The sequence below is a fragment of the Pectinophora gossypiella genome, chromosome 7, assembly GCF_024362695.1.
Source record: "Pectinophora gossypiella chromosome 7, ilPecGoss1.1, whole genome shotgun sequence".
Taxonomy (NCBI): Eukaryota; Metazoa; Arthropoda; class Insecta; order Lepidoptera; family Gelechiidae; genus Pectinophora; species Pectinophora gossypiella.
This window is the reverse complement of record NC_065410.1, coordinates 17321996-17339519: the sequence shown is the minus strand read 5'-3', so window position 1 is coordinate 17339519 and position 17524 is coordinate 17321996. Positions and strand designations below refer to the sequence as shown.

General features: G+C 39.0%; 2 protein-coding genes across 2 annotated transcripts; both read left to right on the top strand.

Moving 5' to 3' along the window:
- Positions 1-705: 705 nt before the first annotated feature.
- On the top strand, positions 706-3910 carry LOC126368492 (transmembrane protein 147). The gene is made up of 4 exons (XM_050012516.1): positions 706-913; positions 1172-1313; positions 1740-1862; positions 3459-3910. Exons 1-4 carry the CDS (start codon positions 837-839, stop codon positions 3804-3806), a joined length of 690 nt encoding a protein of 229 aa, XP_049868473.1. The 5' UTR covers positions 706-836; the 3' UTR covers positions 3807-3910.
- A 307-nt stretch (positions 3911-4217) lies between these two features.
- On the top strand, positions 4218-17351 carry LOC126368334 (uncharacterized). Its single transcript, XM_050012245.1, has 9 exons — positions 4218-4902; positions 4986-5161; positions 5525-5612; positions 6412-6574; positions 7703-7871; positions 10412-10559; positions 12058-12214; positions 13068-13203; positions 13679-17351. Exons 1-9 carry the CDS (start codon positions 4564-4566, stop codon positions 13908-13910), a joined length of 1608 nt encoding a protein of 535 aa, XP_049868202.1. The 5' UTR covers positions 4218-4563; the 3' UTR covers positions 13911-17351.
- Positions 17352-17524: the final 173 nt, after the last annotated feature.

The following is a 17524-nucleotide window of genomic DNA, read 5'->3' as shown; positions in this document are numbered from 1 at the left end:
AATAAAACAAGAAAAATAAATAAATAACCATCTCCCGCTTTAAACTTTAAACGTTCTGTTTCACGTATAATCATATTTTACTTATGTCATCTAAAAGTCAAATCTATAATCAAGTAAAATTACTAGAACAAAATGACTTCTTTGTGAAACAAAATAAAACTTGTAATTTAACCTTAGTGCTATCTTTTAAAAATATTTACTAAAAAGATTATGAAATAAAAATACATTTAATACTTGTTATTAAACGTATTACATCACGTGTAACGGATCTCAATTTGTGCGTATGTTCCTTTTTACGGTTCGAAACAGTACCACAGTTAGACTTTAAGATCGAGTTTTACACAAACAAAAGCAAATATTATATTTTATCCTTTCTCTAAGTATGTTTCCTATTGTCATAGTACGGTTTGGTCTTTGGTAGGTTCAGCTATTAGCGCGTGCCTGTGCTTTTAACATCATTTCCTTAATTTTCTGCGTTTAATGAAATGGGACGCATTTAAGTGTTGTGCTGTTTGATTGCACAACTTAATCGATTATAAAACTATCTACGAATAAATCACTCACAAGGAAATCTAAGAAAATATTATTATGATAAAAAAATTAAACTTAATAATTAAACTTATAAAAAAATAAATTATCGTGAATATTGGCTAAATTGTTGATATCGATTGTCATTGACGTTTGAATTTGGGTTTGACAGTTGGCCAAGCCAGTCAGTGAACAACTGTCATGCAGCAAGCAAATGATCTATTTTATTGTACTGTATTATCAATGGGATTACAATAATTGAATTATCACAGATTTTTGTACTATTTAAAAACAAATTATAAATTAAGATGACCCTTTACCATTTCGGCAATTGCCTAGCATTAGTGTACGCGCCATATCATATGGCATATAAGTTTTCTGGCATGTAAGTAGTACAATTAGGTTATCTTTTTGCTCACTATCTCCTGAAACATTAAATTTTCTTCTTCGCTCTTTTAAACAATAAACAAGCATAATTACAAAATAAGGTTTAAAACCTGTACCACGCAAAATAGGCGCTCAGACGTCGAGTTGCGGAAAACGGCCCGCAAATACCAATACCAAAGGTATAAAACTTTCTTTTGGAGAAAATCGACAATACCTGTAGAAGTGTCAATGGTATTTTTGTTATTTTTGTTCCCAGATCTGAATACTCAACTTTTTCAAAATGTGTGTACGCGGGTGGATTGTACATTTTCACGCAGCTTTGCAAGATGCTGCTGCTCGCCACCTTCTTCCCCGACTCTGACGGCAGCCAGGTGGAGGGCGAATATAATGTGTTCTTGGTTAGTATCACAATATTACCTCGACATGTCTGTTTGAGGATAAGTTTCTTACCTACTTACAAAACAAGCATGAATGAGAAAGACCATATTAAAAAAGGGTAGGAATATCTTTCCTTAAGGAAATTATACATACACTCATATAAACTAACACCTATTTCCCTCCGGGGTGAGCAAATACTATGGAATTCCATTTGCTGCGATCCTGACATACTTAAGTGATTTTTTATTTAATAATATAATCTATATTGAAACAATATGGCCTGTGGAGATAAGATAAAATAAGATACCTATTGGATAAAGGAATATGTCAAAGGGTCTTAGCAAAGTCAGAACTTCACAAGTACAAATTGCAATGAGCTGAGAGATTGACAGTTCTTTTCTCTTTGGGAGGCTAATACAGTGCAAACCATACTATTTAAATTACAGGAAATCCTGAAAGCAACAGTGGATTTTGCAGACTTACTAGGTCTATACTTTGCTATGAATGCAGTGCCAGGCAAGGGTCATGCGAAGATTCTCACTGCTGCCATTGGATGGGCCAGTGCTGAGGTTTGTTACATTTAGTTCTTAGTTAGCCTATATTGTCCCACTGCTGGGCCAAGCCACATTGTAACAAAATATAGTAAATATATTTGTTCTGTTTGGGTATGATGCGAGATTTAGTGGTGTTTTTTTATATATTGACACTAAAATGAATTCAATTTCAAAATGGAAGCATCATGTAAGGTTTTTAATAAATTCACCAATAATAGTAATAACAACAATAGGAAGCAGTTGATGAGACAATAGTTTTGATCAGCTTCATCTTACTTTCGATCAGCCTGTAATGCCCTGACCAAACTAGGGATCACAAAGTGATTTTTGTGATATGCCCCTACCTGGATTAGAACCTGGGATCCCAGGATCACGAGCTCAACACTCAACCAATGAACCATAGACTCAGTTGTAGTACTACTATAAGACAAACACAAAGCATGGAAATATATATGAATATGAGACTTTAGATTTTCAACAACTGTTGCAAGTGCCATGATCTACCTACTCCACTCGAATTTCATCAGTCGTCCCATGATCATCATCATACTACTGGACATAGACTCAGTGTTGCCGACAGTAATTTGCTAAAATCTCCAAACGCATTCTCGAAATTCCCCACGTTTGGGGAAAGAAAAATGATAATTCCCCACATATTCCCCACAGAAATAAAACCTATGAATAAAACAACCAAAAATGTAGGTAAAGTTCGGTCTCTGTGAGAATGCATTTCTGACGTATGTCAGATATCACTAGTGTCACATTCACTGTAAAGTTCTTTTTAATATCTATATTTTCTAATTATATTTTTCGTTAAGTTGAAGAGCAAATACCATTATTTTTTTATTTTTTACAGAAATTAAAAAATGTGTTTTTTCCCGCTAGGTAGAGCTACTTGAAAGCTAAATTCTGCCGGTAGGTCGCGACATATTCCATGTGATTTTTATTTCTGCCACTAGGCGGCGATAATAGATAATACTTAACGTTAAATTCACCGCAAGTTTCCGTCAAATTTTACTCTCCAGATTCTGCTGTAAACTTGACGTCAAAATACGGCAGTAGTTGGACGGCAACTTGACCATTATTCTGACGTCAACTTACGGAATAAAAGGCTATCAGGGAAATCAATCAAGACTAGCAGAAATTTGATGTTAAATATCGCGTATTTGTGTTCATACTTAAAATCCCCGCATTTTCCCCGAATTGAAGCTCTCCCCACACATTCCCCAATCAGCTTTGCTTTCCCCGCAGTTTGGGGAATTCCCCACAGATCGGCAACACTGCATAGACTATCTAATAGCGCATCCCTGAGCTTGTCTATTCTCATCTAGGTACTTAAGTAGGATATATATGTTCAACTTAAGCTTGTAATTATTGATCTATCAGAAGACAGTCTCCTACACTTTTAACATTCTAAATATAAAGTTACGATTCTTCTTCGCAGCTACTATTGTGTAGCCATTAGATTGCAGAGAAATGTGTCGTTTATAACATATTGGGCCAGTATATTGGCAATGAGCTGGTCACCAATGACAGCCAGCCACAGTAGGATTGAACATTTCCATTTGATTTTATGTTGTAGTGTTAAAATGTTGTATATTATATGCGCAGGTGTTAGTGACGCGCAGCGTGCCGCTGTGGGTAGGCGCGCGCGGGTCCGAGTTCGACTGGCGCTACGTGCGGTCGTGTGCTGAGTCCAATGTGGCGCTGCTGGCGCACGCAGCAGCTGCGGCGCTCGTGTGGCTAGCGCAGCGTTCCGACCTGCCGCGTGCGCACGCGCCACTCGTGCTGGCGCTGCTAGTGCTGAGCCCCTACCGCGCGCTTCTCGAGGACGCCGTGGGTAGCCTGCTGGCACTGAGCGCCTGGGCTCTACTCGCTCTGCGTGCTGTCCACGCCGCCGTCGTCGGCCTCACCGCTCTTGGGATGTATGCCGTGTTGGTGCAGCAGATAGGGATATGATTTACAATATATTAAATTACTCTGGATATTTAATTTTCACAAATTATAGGTACTTTTGTTTCAGTTTAAGTTAAATGAAATAAGCATTAAATTATTATTATTGATTTTTATATTTTATTTAATATATTTTTTAATAAATCCTCTTACCTACGTGACTATTTATATTAAATAACCTAGGTACATTGCGTTACGTATACGTTAAGAAGACGGCATCATTAATATTGCTTGAATGAACGACTAGGCTGTATACAAATACTATCCTAACGATCTTCCATCAAAATTAAAAAAAAAAGTTCTCGCCTTTCCTTGTATTTTCCGGATTTTCTTAGTCTAGTTTGGTTATCTTTCAAAAAATACAAGGATAAGCTCTCCGTCTAGCTCTCCATGAATATAAATCTCTACGCAGAATAGCAATACGAGCACATGGAAGTGACTGAAATAAGCAAAGACCAAGTCTTGGGAACGAGTCATTTATTTTAACGATTAAAATTAAATCGATTTTTTAATAGCGTACCAACTACAAGCCTACAACACTAAAATAAAAAAGTAAAAGTCAAACAACGAAAAAAAAGTGAAGTGCTACAGAATATCGTACAGTGCATTTTATTTTCATTTTTATACAAATATGGCGTAAATAATGTAAATTACTCTATTTTTATACATTTTGTATCGTTCTTACTATGTCTGGACTAACAATAGAATTCATAGTGTTGTGTTAGGTTAATGACTTCTTAAACCTGTATTTCAAGGTTTCGCGATGCTTGTACGCGTAACAAATAAGGGTGCGATGTTATGGATGACGATGGTGTTGTTGGCGGGCGTTTGTGGTGGTAGTGCGGAATACAGTGCACGTTGCAGTAAGGAGGCGCAGTCCTCGGTGACGGTGACGGCGTCCCCCGATGGCGTCCGCGGCCGATACGTTGTGGAGTACTGCGCGCTGGTGGACGAGCAAATCACCCAGTGGGAGCTCGTGATGAACACTCTCACACAACCGAAAGAAAACTGCAGTTACCAGAAACTGCAAGAAAAATATTCAGGCACCAGCCATTCCCACAATTTGGAGTATATTTCTCCACTCAAAGAAACCTGCCCATATGTGAGTATAGCATTTAATTTCTGTTTAAGTGTAATACATTATTATATTATTTATACTTATATAATAATTGTATCTTCTGCCAGGTATGTTACTCGCGCCCCATGGACCTGATGTTCCGTTCATGCTACCGTCTGCAGAACAAATTGATCCGTGGAGAGGTGACCACGGAACCATACAACAGTTACTTCTTCGCTGACAACAATATTACGGAATTTTCACCGGACACTCTCACTCAGTTCACTACTGATATAGATTATGAGTAAGTTATTGAGTAAAAGTAAATAAGTAAGTAAATAGCAGTTCTTGTTCCCTCATAGAGATTGTGAGGTCAATAACTAACCTCACCTCTTGTTACCTCTGAGCCTATCCCTTCTTTTCATAAATTCTTTAACTTCACAGCTTTATGTCAAGTGGTAAAGTATGAGTTCTTATTACATGCAATATTTTACTATGTAATCCAGACTGAAAACTACCTGTATTTCTAATTATATTTGATCTAATCATGTAGGTAGCTAGAAAAATTGTGCCAACTTGTTATTTCCGCAAAAGTGTAATTTATTACTAGACCATTTTGATAAATTATATGCAATGAGCAATATTTCACAAACTATTTATTTTTCAGTACAACAGTATCGTTTCATTGGTTGGAGGGTCACATACCTATTACGGAGTACGAGATCACAGTGTGGCCAAATGCATCGCATAATGGAGTGAGTATCCTAACAACTCAACATGCATACAAAATAGTTTTATTGTTTCTTTAATGTCACTGTTAATATGATTTAATTTGAATTTATTAGTTCATATTATAAACTATAAAATAATCATAAAGGTGCCTACCTATCTAAAATGAATTTGAATAGATAATGCATGTTCTTCATTATGGAAATGTCTCATTAACCTCTCATCAGCTAAGATACCAGACACAATATATTTTACATTGTGTCTGGTCGAGATCTGCTTTCCGGCATTTGAAAGGTTAATAGTTATGGCTTCACTGATGATAATGTAACGTGTAACAAGTAGGTATTATTTGAGCAAAGATAAACAAATGAAAAGTTGTCCAATGCCTAATATGTAACTTTCAGTTTAAATTAATTGAACATACAAGTAACACTGTCATTGTAATTATTTGTATAAATCATTGTAATTAATTGTTTAATGTAGGAATTGATCTGTGTGTCACCCAAACAACAAGATCATGTTATGAGGTGTGGTAAACTACAATACAATTCTATCTTTCATTACATGGTCTCTGATAACTTAACATTGAATATAAATTATTATTTACATACCTAAAATGATCTTGATAATTAAAATATAACTGAAATGCATGTCAACTATTGGGTTGGGTAAAGCCACATGCCAAATACTTGCAGTCACTCAAAATAATGTGTTAAAATGATTGGATTAGCAGTAGGTGTCCTTATGGCTTCAAGGCTGCCAACATTGACAGCATCAAGAAACCTTCACAAAGAGTGCATAATGCAGGATCACGTGCGCCCGCAGGAGGAGACGGTGGTGACGCGCAACTGCAGCCGCACGGCGGCGGGCGGCGCGGGGCTGCGCTGCGAGCTGCGGCTGCCGCTCGGCTGCTACACGCTGCAGCTCAAGCACATCGCGCCCTGGACCAAGGGCTACCACCAGCTCGCCTTCGCTGAGGCCACCTTCTGTGAGTTGGGATGTCCTCTACAGTTTTAATTGCATTTTTAGTTTATACATTTGAAAAATGCTGGATTATTAAATCTATATTACATTAAATCCATATCCATAAAGAGTTAACAGTTAGTTGAATTTAAATGTCATATGGAGATAGTGAAGAACGCAAGATATTTTTTCCCTTAGACCAGAAAAGGACGTTTCGCGCGCGAATTATCATACACGCGGACGAAGTGGCGGGCGGAAAGCTAGTAGATAATTATTCAGGAAATGCCACTTTTATTTTGACAAGATTATATAGATTTTCTTTCGATGTTATTTCCTACTTAGCCTGACTACTAAGTTCATACAAGAACTCATGTTTGGCTGTCAGGCGCCACTGAACACGATTTGGATTAATTACAATAATTGCCTTGATTTTCCTAATACTGTTTTCAAGTATGTTTTCCTCCACGCGTTGCGAAAACTCATTGTAACGCAATGTGGCGTATTGCGTTACAACGAGTTGGTCGGCATTATCGATAATCTGTTGTTCAAACAATATTTTCTAGGCTCTAGCCTGCTATCAGTCAAATAACTGTAATTAACCATAAACACGCTTGTTCATATTAATTTGCATTTTGCTTACAAGTTTATCTTTCAAATACGTAATGCGTTTTTTGCGTTTAGAAGACTAATGGAAATAATTGTGTATATAATTGGCTGTTTCTTAAGTAATTTCTGACTGACTGGTAATCTGTTAAGGCATTAGTATGTAACACGTGTACTCCCATTGAAATTAACAGTAAATCATCGTAACACTTCAAAATAAACTTCGACTGAAGCGACGCAGCGTTACCTATACTAAACTGAGCCACTCGCGGACCGAAACGGACTAGTTGCGGACCTCAAAGTATTTAGACGAGACGTTAAGCGGACTTACATGTTGTCAGGAGGCAACTCACTACCACGCTTATTACTGCTTCCTTGTATAGTCGAGTTTTAGTCAAGACAGTATATCCGGGGTGACATGCGGAGAAGAGACCGTGGAGCTATGTGTCCACTAGATTTGCGAATCCCCCCAGAGGTAGCTCAGACAAGTCATAGAAATTGGTTTATGGCGACCTCAATCGAGGCGTAATGACGTGGCGTGTGGTCGCAGGCCACTCGGGCTCGTCGCCGCCGCGGCTGCGGCGGGCGGGCGGCGCCGCGCTGTGGTGGGGCTGCGGCGTGGGCGCGCTGCTGGCCGTGCTGCTGGCGGCGCTGCTGGCGCGGCGCCTGCGGCACGACGCCAAGGCGCGCATCTACATCTGGCAGCGGTGGATCGACAGGTATTGCCTGGGGATTGTAATAAGGGGGAAGATCGATCTCCATTCCAGACTCGCCGACAGTATTTTTTACTTCAATTTCTATCTACTGTTTGTAAATGTAAAAACCTATAACTACGCAATATAATGTATTAGCCTTGATCGGATCCCAGAGGTCGCAGTAATAATAATAACATTTTAGTAGGTATTTTCAATAGTGCAGTTTCTTGAAAACTAATTATGTATAGGAATGGTTATTCATATTCATGAGCATTAGTAATAGTCCAGCCAGAACTCTGCATAATATAGTACACAAACAGCTCTCTGTCTGTTTATGAATGATGAAAACACGCACGTCATCGACGGAAGATTACATGTTTGTTGATAATATGGTGACAATATTAATGCCCTTTGACTTATTTTAGATAATTTTATTGTTCTTGGAATCCGATATTCCCAAACAAGAACCTTACAAGATATCGCAATCGCAATAGTGCAAATATTATGTGCAAATGCTAAAAAAAATAAAACAAATTGGACAATCACATAAACAAACAAACGCAAATTGGCTGCTTGACCATTTTTGGATAAGTATTTTAAATAATACAGACGCTTAATAATCTCTTTACACATTTTATTTTCTGGAAAGTTTAAAATAATTGAAGAAAAATGTGTTATTTTTATATAATAAATATAAAAATAACTTCGCACGAGAACGGTTGGTCACGTGACATTTTGCTCAGCGACGTCACATTTCAATAGCAATGAAACTGTCCAACTGTATACCTTGAAACCTGACAGATAGTTTGTTTATTTAAATGAAATGTGACGTTACACACCATCATGGCCGCCCGCGTTTCGGGTCCTGTAATGCACAGATGAAAAACCGCATTCTTATTTTGTAAAAGTTATCTTAATAAGAAATACTATTGGATAATTGTTGATAAATGGTAAACTGCCATATCCGACGTATTTATTGTTACAACTGTCAAGTGATTACTTGGTCAACTATTAATTGGTTAATTATAACTGGCAGTGGGGAAGAACACCTGTCTATTATATTAGCTTGCCTGCCACATACATACATTCATTATATCAACTTCCCCTATTTCCCACCGAGGTATCAGAGCCTGTGGTGTTCCATCGGGCTCGATTCTCACACACTTCTCTTGCTTCTTCCACATTCAACCATCGCTTCATACACACATTCTTCTTTCTCTTCGAGCCAGCCCTACCAATAACCTTCTGTTTAATAATAATAAACATCTGCAGTTACGTATTGTTCAACCTGTATTGATTTATCGTTGAGACTATTTTTAGAATCATGGAAATCCATTAAGAGCCGCTCGCTAATAGATTCAAACGACATCATCCATATGATGTTACTTTAATGACCATTACTTAACGCTGCTACAATTACTCCGATATTTAACGATCCACTCGTTAAGTATAGGTAGATTAATGATAATATTCAAATAAGATGCCTTGAATACAATTTATAGTGTTATGAAAACGCAACTTTAAATGATAATTTGAATATAGCCTCACAGTTTTCAAACCGAATTCAGAATAACAAGTTTTAAGGAAAATCTATATCTACATTAGAGAAGGAGGCGAATAGGAGGAAAATAATAAGATCGAGAATGCCTCCTATAGTAGGCCTAGTTCCAATAACATATTGATTGTGGGTGACATGATGCGATAGATAGTTAATTGTAATCGTTCCTCGCGTGGCGACCGCTGACCCGTGATCGCAGATATGAATTGCAAAATTGAATGTGGTGTGTGCGCGTGAGACGCGCATGTCCCCCGCCTATCTCAATCGTGCGAGCAAACATCCAGTCAATGACTACGCGTGTTTGGAGGTCTTTTCAATAAACATAGATAAATCTACACTATTTAAAATTTAGATACCACTAACAGCTTTTTCAAATAGTGATTCAGATTTTCGAAGAAAATAAGATAGGTCTGTTCTTTTCCTGTATTATTAATAAGGAAATTAGCTTTCGATAGCTCAATTGATTTTTGTTTTCTTCTAATTTGTTTTAAGTACATATAAAATAAAAGGAAATTTTCACTTTGTACGATGTTATTAGGTATGTATTTTTATTTGATAGGTATTGTATTAAAGATGAGACGAAATTATGTGGAGTAGGGGACTGAACCCGTTGTCTAAGCGCTATTTCTGAAATACGAATATGAATTACGATGTTTTATATATTTTTAATTACCGTTTAACTGCGTAGGGTATTCTACGCGTTAAGTAAAAAAATACGATTTATTTTTTCTTATCTACAATTGACAACATGTTGTGTGGACTTAGTTCATCTTGCGATGGATGTACCTCTGACTACCCCAGGTGGGATATAGTCGTGCGTTTATGTTGTGTTAAATAGCGCCTATTTTAGTAGGGCCGGAGTTAAAGATCACAAATGTATTAATTTTGTATTTTAATGTTTTCGAAGACATTCGGTAGAATTAACAGGACCGTGACACGTGGGGATGGGGAGAGTCTGGGCCGGGAAGAGGAATCAAGTACGGTAATGTGAATATTGTAATTGCAGACAAGCGGAGGCTGACGAGAAGCCGGCGGGCGGCGGCGAGGGCGGCGAGGGCGGCGGGCGCGTGCTGCTGCTGTACGCGCGCGAGGGCGCGGCGGCGGGCCGCCTGGCGCGGGCGCTGGCGCGGCTGCTGCGGGGGGCGCGGCTGCAGGTCACAGTTCCTATCTTAATTCAAACACATAATAACGGGTTCTTACCGCGTTTAAAATTGGGATATGAGACTCCCGATATTTCGACACTGTTGCAAGTGCCACGATCACGGGATGAATGATGAGATTGGAGTGGAGTATGTACATCCATAATTTTCTACGGGCAGACATATCTGTCTACCCTCTTTCTTTGCCGCTTGTTTATGTTTTTGGTATCGGAATGTTCGGAACCATCTGAACTCGCACCAAACTCACTACGACGAACCGCACTCACTGTGTCCTCACGTTTTGTCACCACATTAGGCCGTTTCAAACATTTTACGACAGTTTCTATCTTGACAGATTGAACTCCCATCACTTCATTCAAATTATGAACACCTGGTTTTTACAACCTAATTGCTTGCTAATTAAGTTAGTAACCCAGCGACGTCCTTAAGTAAACAGTTTGCATTTTCTTAATATGTCTCTATTGCACTAACGTTTACTCTATATTTCTTGTACTCAAATGAATCATCGTATACCGAAAAATCTATCAAGAAACAGTTTAAATAGATACTTCAAGAGAATGGGTTTCTTCTTCAGCTTAATCTGTCTACGTTTGTCTCAGTCGGTCAACGATGGGGCGAATTTATTTTTCCCAAATTTTCCGCATAATTTGTTTTCTCAGTATTGTACAATTCTCGCGGTAGATAGTCTCAACACGTGCAACTTTTTCCCTAGATGCGGTTGATTGACTCCGTTAAAGAATGTTGTGGTCTGTGACTGTTTCATTATTTCCATTTGCATTTTATCCTTCTGCCTCATTAGGTTTTCTCAGTGTATCTGTCTAATACTCTGAAGAGAAAAAACGTCCAATTTTCCTTCACACTTTCCCTAATAATTTATTTTCTAAGATATTATTGTAATTCCTCAACTTTTACATTTTTTCCTTTCCTGTTTGTCGGTGTGTTTTATTTTCCTCTCGAACCCAAATCAGTTATAAAATTAAAGAATTTAAAAACATACGAGGAAAGTGGCTCGCGATCATTTGAGTAGATATTACTGATCATATTGTGTAATTGAGCAGTAATAGCCGATATGCTTCGTGCCATTTTTGATCAACGAGAACTTGACAATCTGCTACGGCACCACACGCTTACAGTTTGGCGAATTCTATTAGTAGAATTTTACAACATTACACGTAACGTAGCATCACGACTGTACTCTGGAAGGGGTAGACACAGGGTGATAGGGTCGCCGTACCTAATACTGCGGGGGATGATTCAGCTCATAATTCTGATCATAGTTTTAAGCAACACAGTGAATAGGAGTCTACTAGGCCACATCTTCTCCACCATCAGGTGAGATTATGGTCCAAACGCGAACCGTAGCTTTCCGTTGAGATACATTGCGTCTGTTTTGTTCTCTCCGGCGCCAGGGGTCTACTTCTCAAACATGAGACGAGTACCCCCGCCGTGACAGCGCTTTGTGTGCCGCGTGCTAATGTCCCCGAGGCCGCAGGTGTACGACGTGCACAGCCCCGAGGTGACGGCGCTGGCGGCGCGCGGCCCCGCCGGCTGGGTGCGCGCGGCGCTGGCCGCCCGCTGCACGCGCGTGCTGCTGCTGCAGACGCCCGCGCTGCACGCGCTGCTGCACCACCGCGCCGGACCCGACAAGCGTGAGTAACAACTTGGCTGTGGATGTGGAGCCGGTTGGGATATACGCGCGAGCTTATCTTATGTTATTATGTCATGGTCGAAACAAATTCCAGTATCCGCTTACCCCGAAGGTAATAGACGTGAGCTCTATGTGTGTACGTATAAAGAACCACACCCTACCCTCCGTCCCATCATTTTTACCGTATACCACCTTATTCCATGGAGTCTGATCTTTGAAAATGATTTTAACCGCGGAAACACCAAAACAACCTTTAATAAAATTTCGTCCTTGCGTAACGTTAACGTTGTTGTTCTTGCACACACGGTATATTGTCATCGAGTGCTACATTACCGTTTTGGCGGCGAGGGTGTGCTGCCGCCAAAGGATGTTTTCGGGGTACCGAACTGAGCATAGTACCCCGCTAGCCACAAGTTGGTAGTGTGACTAGGGATCGACGATCCAACAGTATTGTGTTGGAAGTTGTATATATACGTCTTGCCGTGAAAACTTCGATACCGCGTTTCAGGACTGCTTGAAGACTGCATTATTGAATGTGGCGCCATCTGTTGCAAGTGAGCGGAACTAGGTGGCCAACTAGTTGGGTCCGCTACACCGTCTTACAAGAAATCAGAATAATGTATTCAACATAATTATCATGGGTAAACTTGTTGAAGGTCAATGTAACATTCTTGAATCTACGTCATTTCGCAAGGTGTTATGGCTGAGGAGAAGAAATGACAAGAAACTGCAACAGCAACACATCTTTTAAATCAGGAGGGTAAACATTACAAGTTATTTAATAACTAGAGGAACACATTTAATACCAGACATTTTTATCATTTAGGTAGTCATTAATGTCGTAACACCCGCAGCGCACTCCCCGCTGCTGCCGCGCGTACGCGCGTCCCGGCCGGCCTTCGGCGACACGCTGCTGCAGTACGCGCTCACGCTGCTGGCCGAGACCGCCGGCGGGGCCGCGCAGCCCTACCACAAGTACTACCTCGCCACGTCAGTATTCACCAACACCTTCGTATTTTTCCCTAATATAAGAAACACAAAATGCCCCTAGAAAAGGTTTAATATAATCTCCTCTTAAACGGCGATATTCATCAATCGTTTCATACACGCTAATATGGAGGAATCAAGAGAAGTGTGTCAGGATTGAAGCAAATGAACCTCCAATCCGATAGCCCCGGTGAGATATAGACGTGAATTTATTTATGTTTGTATAATCAGGGCCAAAAGAAATATTGAAAGTACTGCGCCTGAAGTACGGTATGGAGGTGCGTTAGTGATGCGACTCACGTGGCGCTAAACGGATCATTCCAATCATATATCATGGCTGACTTTTTTAATCGTGTCTCAAAAAAATACATCGTCGGTCCAGCAAAACCACAATCCAATCTTAATAGACTCGTTTACCAAACCCTGTTTTGCCCTTAATACAACAATTATTAAACTTCCTCCTGTAACTCCGTTGCAGGCTATCGGAGCTGCCAGTGGACGTGTTCCCGTGCCTGGTGCCGTACACCCGGTTCTTGCTCCCCGAAGCGGCGCAGGCTCTAGTCCAGGCCCTGTTCCCGGGCTCCGCCCCCCAGGACTCCGCCCTCGCGGAAGTTAACCAAGCGGCTGCGGAGTTCGTGCAGTACGTGCGGGACCACCCCAACTACCTCGCCGACGAACTTGTGTTCCTCCCGCCCACAGGAGACAGCTAGGAGGTACCATCCACAGTTTTTAACGTGTCGCCTAAATTGATGAAAAAAGTTGAGATGTTTAGTTTATGGTCGGAGAGAAAATTAAAACTGCAAATATGAAAGTGTTTATTTCGTATTTAGACTCTTAAGGTGATCCATAGTGGGCGTCGTTAGTGTTGTAAAATGAAGTTGTGAGTGTGGTGTATCTTTTGTGATTTCTCTCTTGCCATAAACTGAGAATTGACTTTTTTCCATCAATTTAAGGAGGCAGAACTATGGACCGCGATATTGCAGCTGTGTACGAATGGTGTAACATATGCTTAGAGGAAGTGATAAAATTGACTTATGTGATATCCGTTTACGTACTTGTTTTTATTTCCGATTTCAACAAAGGAGGTTAGTAAACAAAGTAGTTTAGGATAGTGACATTATTATACACGAAGTGCTACACGGAAAATAATCGGAAGTTAAAAATGTTATTGCAATGTAGAAATGATACCAGTGCCATTTCAAATGAATAAGGTTGTTTACTATTGGTGCGCTTTACGTGTTGAAGTCTAGTACCAGTGTTTGAGTGGAGTATGTGAGTCATGTAGCGCCCTACAGTATGTAACGCCAATCTGAAACGGTTGAAACACCTGCTCAAATATTTTATCAAATGAGCGTGGATTACGCACAAGAGTGTGTGAAAAAGACAATACGCGACAGGACAAAACGCTCTCGCGTATTTTAAGGTAAAATATACTTGTCATCAAAAAATCGAACGCCGAATTTTTATTCAACAAAACACGAGTTTGACTAAATTTTTAATTTGAATTTGGAACATTAATAATAAGTTAATTAAATGCCTCATTTAATTATGTTACAGGGGGTATTAAACCCCCACTATAACTACATTTCATTTTATTTTTTATACTCGAATTTTAATTTTTTTGATAATCGTTACAAAACATCAACTTGTGAGGTGTTTCGATTTTTGTAATGAGAAGTGTATTTATAATATCATCGTCTTCAGTAATAAACTTAGTTCACGTGACATATATAACAAGTACTGGATATAACCTTACGTTACCATTACGAGGGTGCGCGGCCCAATGTTACTCGTCGCACCCATTGATCTACTAGTGGATCAATGGTCATACCTCACTTGGAAACATGTCAACAAATGCGTAATGTTGTAAGAATATTGCGACAAATGAAACGTAAGAACAAAACGCACACATAGACAGCGTAAGTTATTGATAATATATTTTTTATATAAAAAAAACACAAATCTCAGTAAATTAGATGTCTATGTAAGGGACAATAAAAGTATGATCGTCCGATTTGAAGCTAAGTAGTCCCAGCGATCAGACAATTGTCAAAGATGTAATAATAATTGTATGTCTTGATTTGTGAGAAGACCTCACGCCTTTATAGCTAGTCTGTTCCGAACAATACTCCGAAATATATGTAAACCTATAACAAACTAAACCTTATAATTTGTAAATATTTATGAACTCTTGGTTACGTATCGGATCGTCATAGTGTATCTCTGATGAGTCTACTCTGCAGGGCGTGCGGCAGACCTCTCGGACCTCTCGCCGCTCACGCATTGGCATACAGGGTGTTAGTGTAACGAAAACTTTGAGGGATGATTCATACCATGATCCTGAGTTAATATCAAGTGAAATTATCCATGGCAAAAAAATGGAACTGAATATAATTAAAAACTCAAATTTTCAAGAATTTTGCGACGGAACATTCGACTTTATATTAACTCAGAATCATGAGCTGAATCATCCCCCTCAATATTCGTGACGATGTCACTAACACCCTGTATATAGCCATAAGAAAAAGTACCTCCTAGACACCGTATAAACTATATATCATCTGAAAAAGATGCATGAGTACCTTACTTTATTTAAGCCTGTATGCGAGTACAAAACTGACCTTACTAACGCCTATCTGTAATCTTATTGTTGTTGTTTGTTTATTTTGTAAGGCACGTTAGATAATAAGTAAATTTTATGATCTTTATTTGATTGTCGCGGAAAAAACGAATGTAATTTGCACTGCACTTTGTAGAAAGCTAGGACAGGGTTGTAGAACATGTTGGAATATGTACGTGAGTAAGTAGAGGAAGGCACGCGCGGACGTTGTTTTGGTTCAAGAGTGGAGATTGGAGATTTAGAGTCCTTACTTCATCTTAACGGAGCTATCCGGCCGAATAAAAATTGATCATTAAAAACTTGATTCTCGTATCGTATGCAGAAACCGAAAGAAAATTACCACATAAGAATGTTTCCACAAACAGCCTTCACAGGCTGATCTGCTTTAATTTAAATAAAATGCGTTACAAATTTAAAGCAAGCAATTATTTTACAATGTAACGAGGACTCAATATCGCTGTCTCTTAAGTCGAAATTTGTGATGTTTGTATATTTAATTAGCGAATAGCGGAAGTTGGAGGCTGGGAATCGAAGTGGTGCCTTTGTATCGGATGCTGTGCGCGCTGAGTGTCCCGATGACGACAGACCGACGTGTGAACTAAGTCGTACGTTTAGATTATAATTATAACCAACATATATATTTATCACCATCAATGTAAGCGTTTCATTCGAGTTCACATTAACAATTAGTAGAACATTCATAACGTTCGATAGTGAACAATTCTTTACAAGTCGTTTTCCACGAGGATGCCGAAATGTAATATTTCAAAATTTTACTGTTCTAAAACCAAACCGTCAATATCTTGAAACTGTAAGTGAGGTAAATAATCAAACGCAAAATAGTTTATTTATTCACATACTTTGCGGGAAAATGTACCAAATTATTTTACAAATAAAATTGTTATGCAATGCGCGACTTGAAGACTAATCTCGCAAATAAATTGGTCAATAGATTATTTACTCGGTTTGGTTTTAGATTATAAACTACAAGTTAACTACTAGTCGGGATTGTCTTTCATTAGTGCGTCATATACCTGTAGTGCACCGACGTGTTATGACACTTGGCAGATGGACGAAAATTGTTATGAAATTATTTACTTATTACACAAGAATCCGTCTAAACATTCGTAATATAGATCAGCCGCAGGTGCCTTATGCGTTGTTATGTACGATACAGATTTTGATGAATATTGATTGTAAATATTTTTATATAAATAGTTTATAAATATTGTAATTTAGTGGTTTTCGGGTAACGTTAGGTTTTACGCGGTCTTTCTATACGACTGACATATGAACGATTATTGTGCCAACGTAAAAATAAATGTTTATTTTACGAGTGAGTCTTTATATTCTTACTGTTACAGAGAATTCTCTCGTCTCTGGTTGGAAACTCACTCGTAGGATCAGTCTTTTATACATTTTATGAGCTGTGTCGGTAGTAGAGACAGTAAGCGTAAAGGATTTTGTAATGTAAGCTCTATTTTGTTATAATCGTACAATGATGTTGATCAAATACAAGTGAAACTGTTTACGTGCTGTGTTCGTAACTTTTTGGCTTAAAGCCGGCAATCCCTATTACCATTAGTATACGGCAATATAAAATTGCATTAGCGTAACGTTCGCTATCAATAATCAAAGTACCTACCTACCTAGTAGAGATTTAGTAAGTTATCAGGCCACGTTACTAGCGCCGACTGTATTCAA

Coding starts and splice junctions, on each gene's coding strand:
- LOC126368492 (XM_050012516.1), top strand. CDS start 837: ATGACCCTTTACCATTTCGGCAATTGCCTAGCATTAGTGTACGCGCCA. Junction 914..1,171: donor GCATATAAGTTTTCTGGCAT/GTAAGTAGTACA, acceptor TTTTGTTCCCAG/ATCTGAATACTCAACTTTTT. Junction 1,863..3,458: donor TTGGATGGGCCAGTGCTGAG/GTTTGTTACATT, acceptor TTATATGCGCAG/GTGTTAGTGACGCGCAGCGT.
- LOC126368334 (XM_050012245.1), top strand. CDS start 4,564: ATGCTTGTACGCGTAACAAATAAGGGTGCGATGTTATGGATGACGATG. Junction 5,613..6,411: donor CAAATGCATCGCATAATGGA/GTGAGTATCCTA, acceptor GTGCGCCCGCAG/GAGGAGACGGTGGTGACGCG. Junction 7,872..10,411: donor TGGCAGCGGTGGATCGACAG/GTATTGCCTGGG, acceptor TTGTAATTGCAG/ACAAGCGGAGGCTGACGAGA.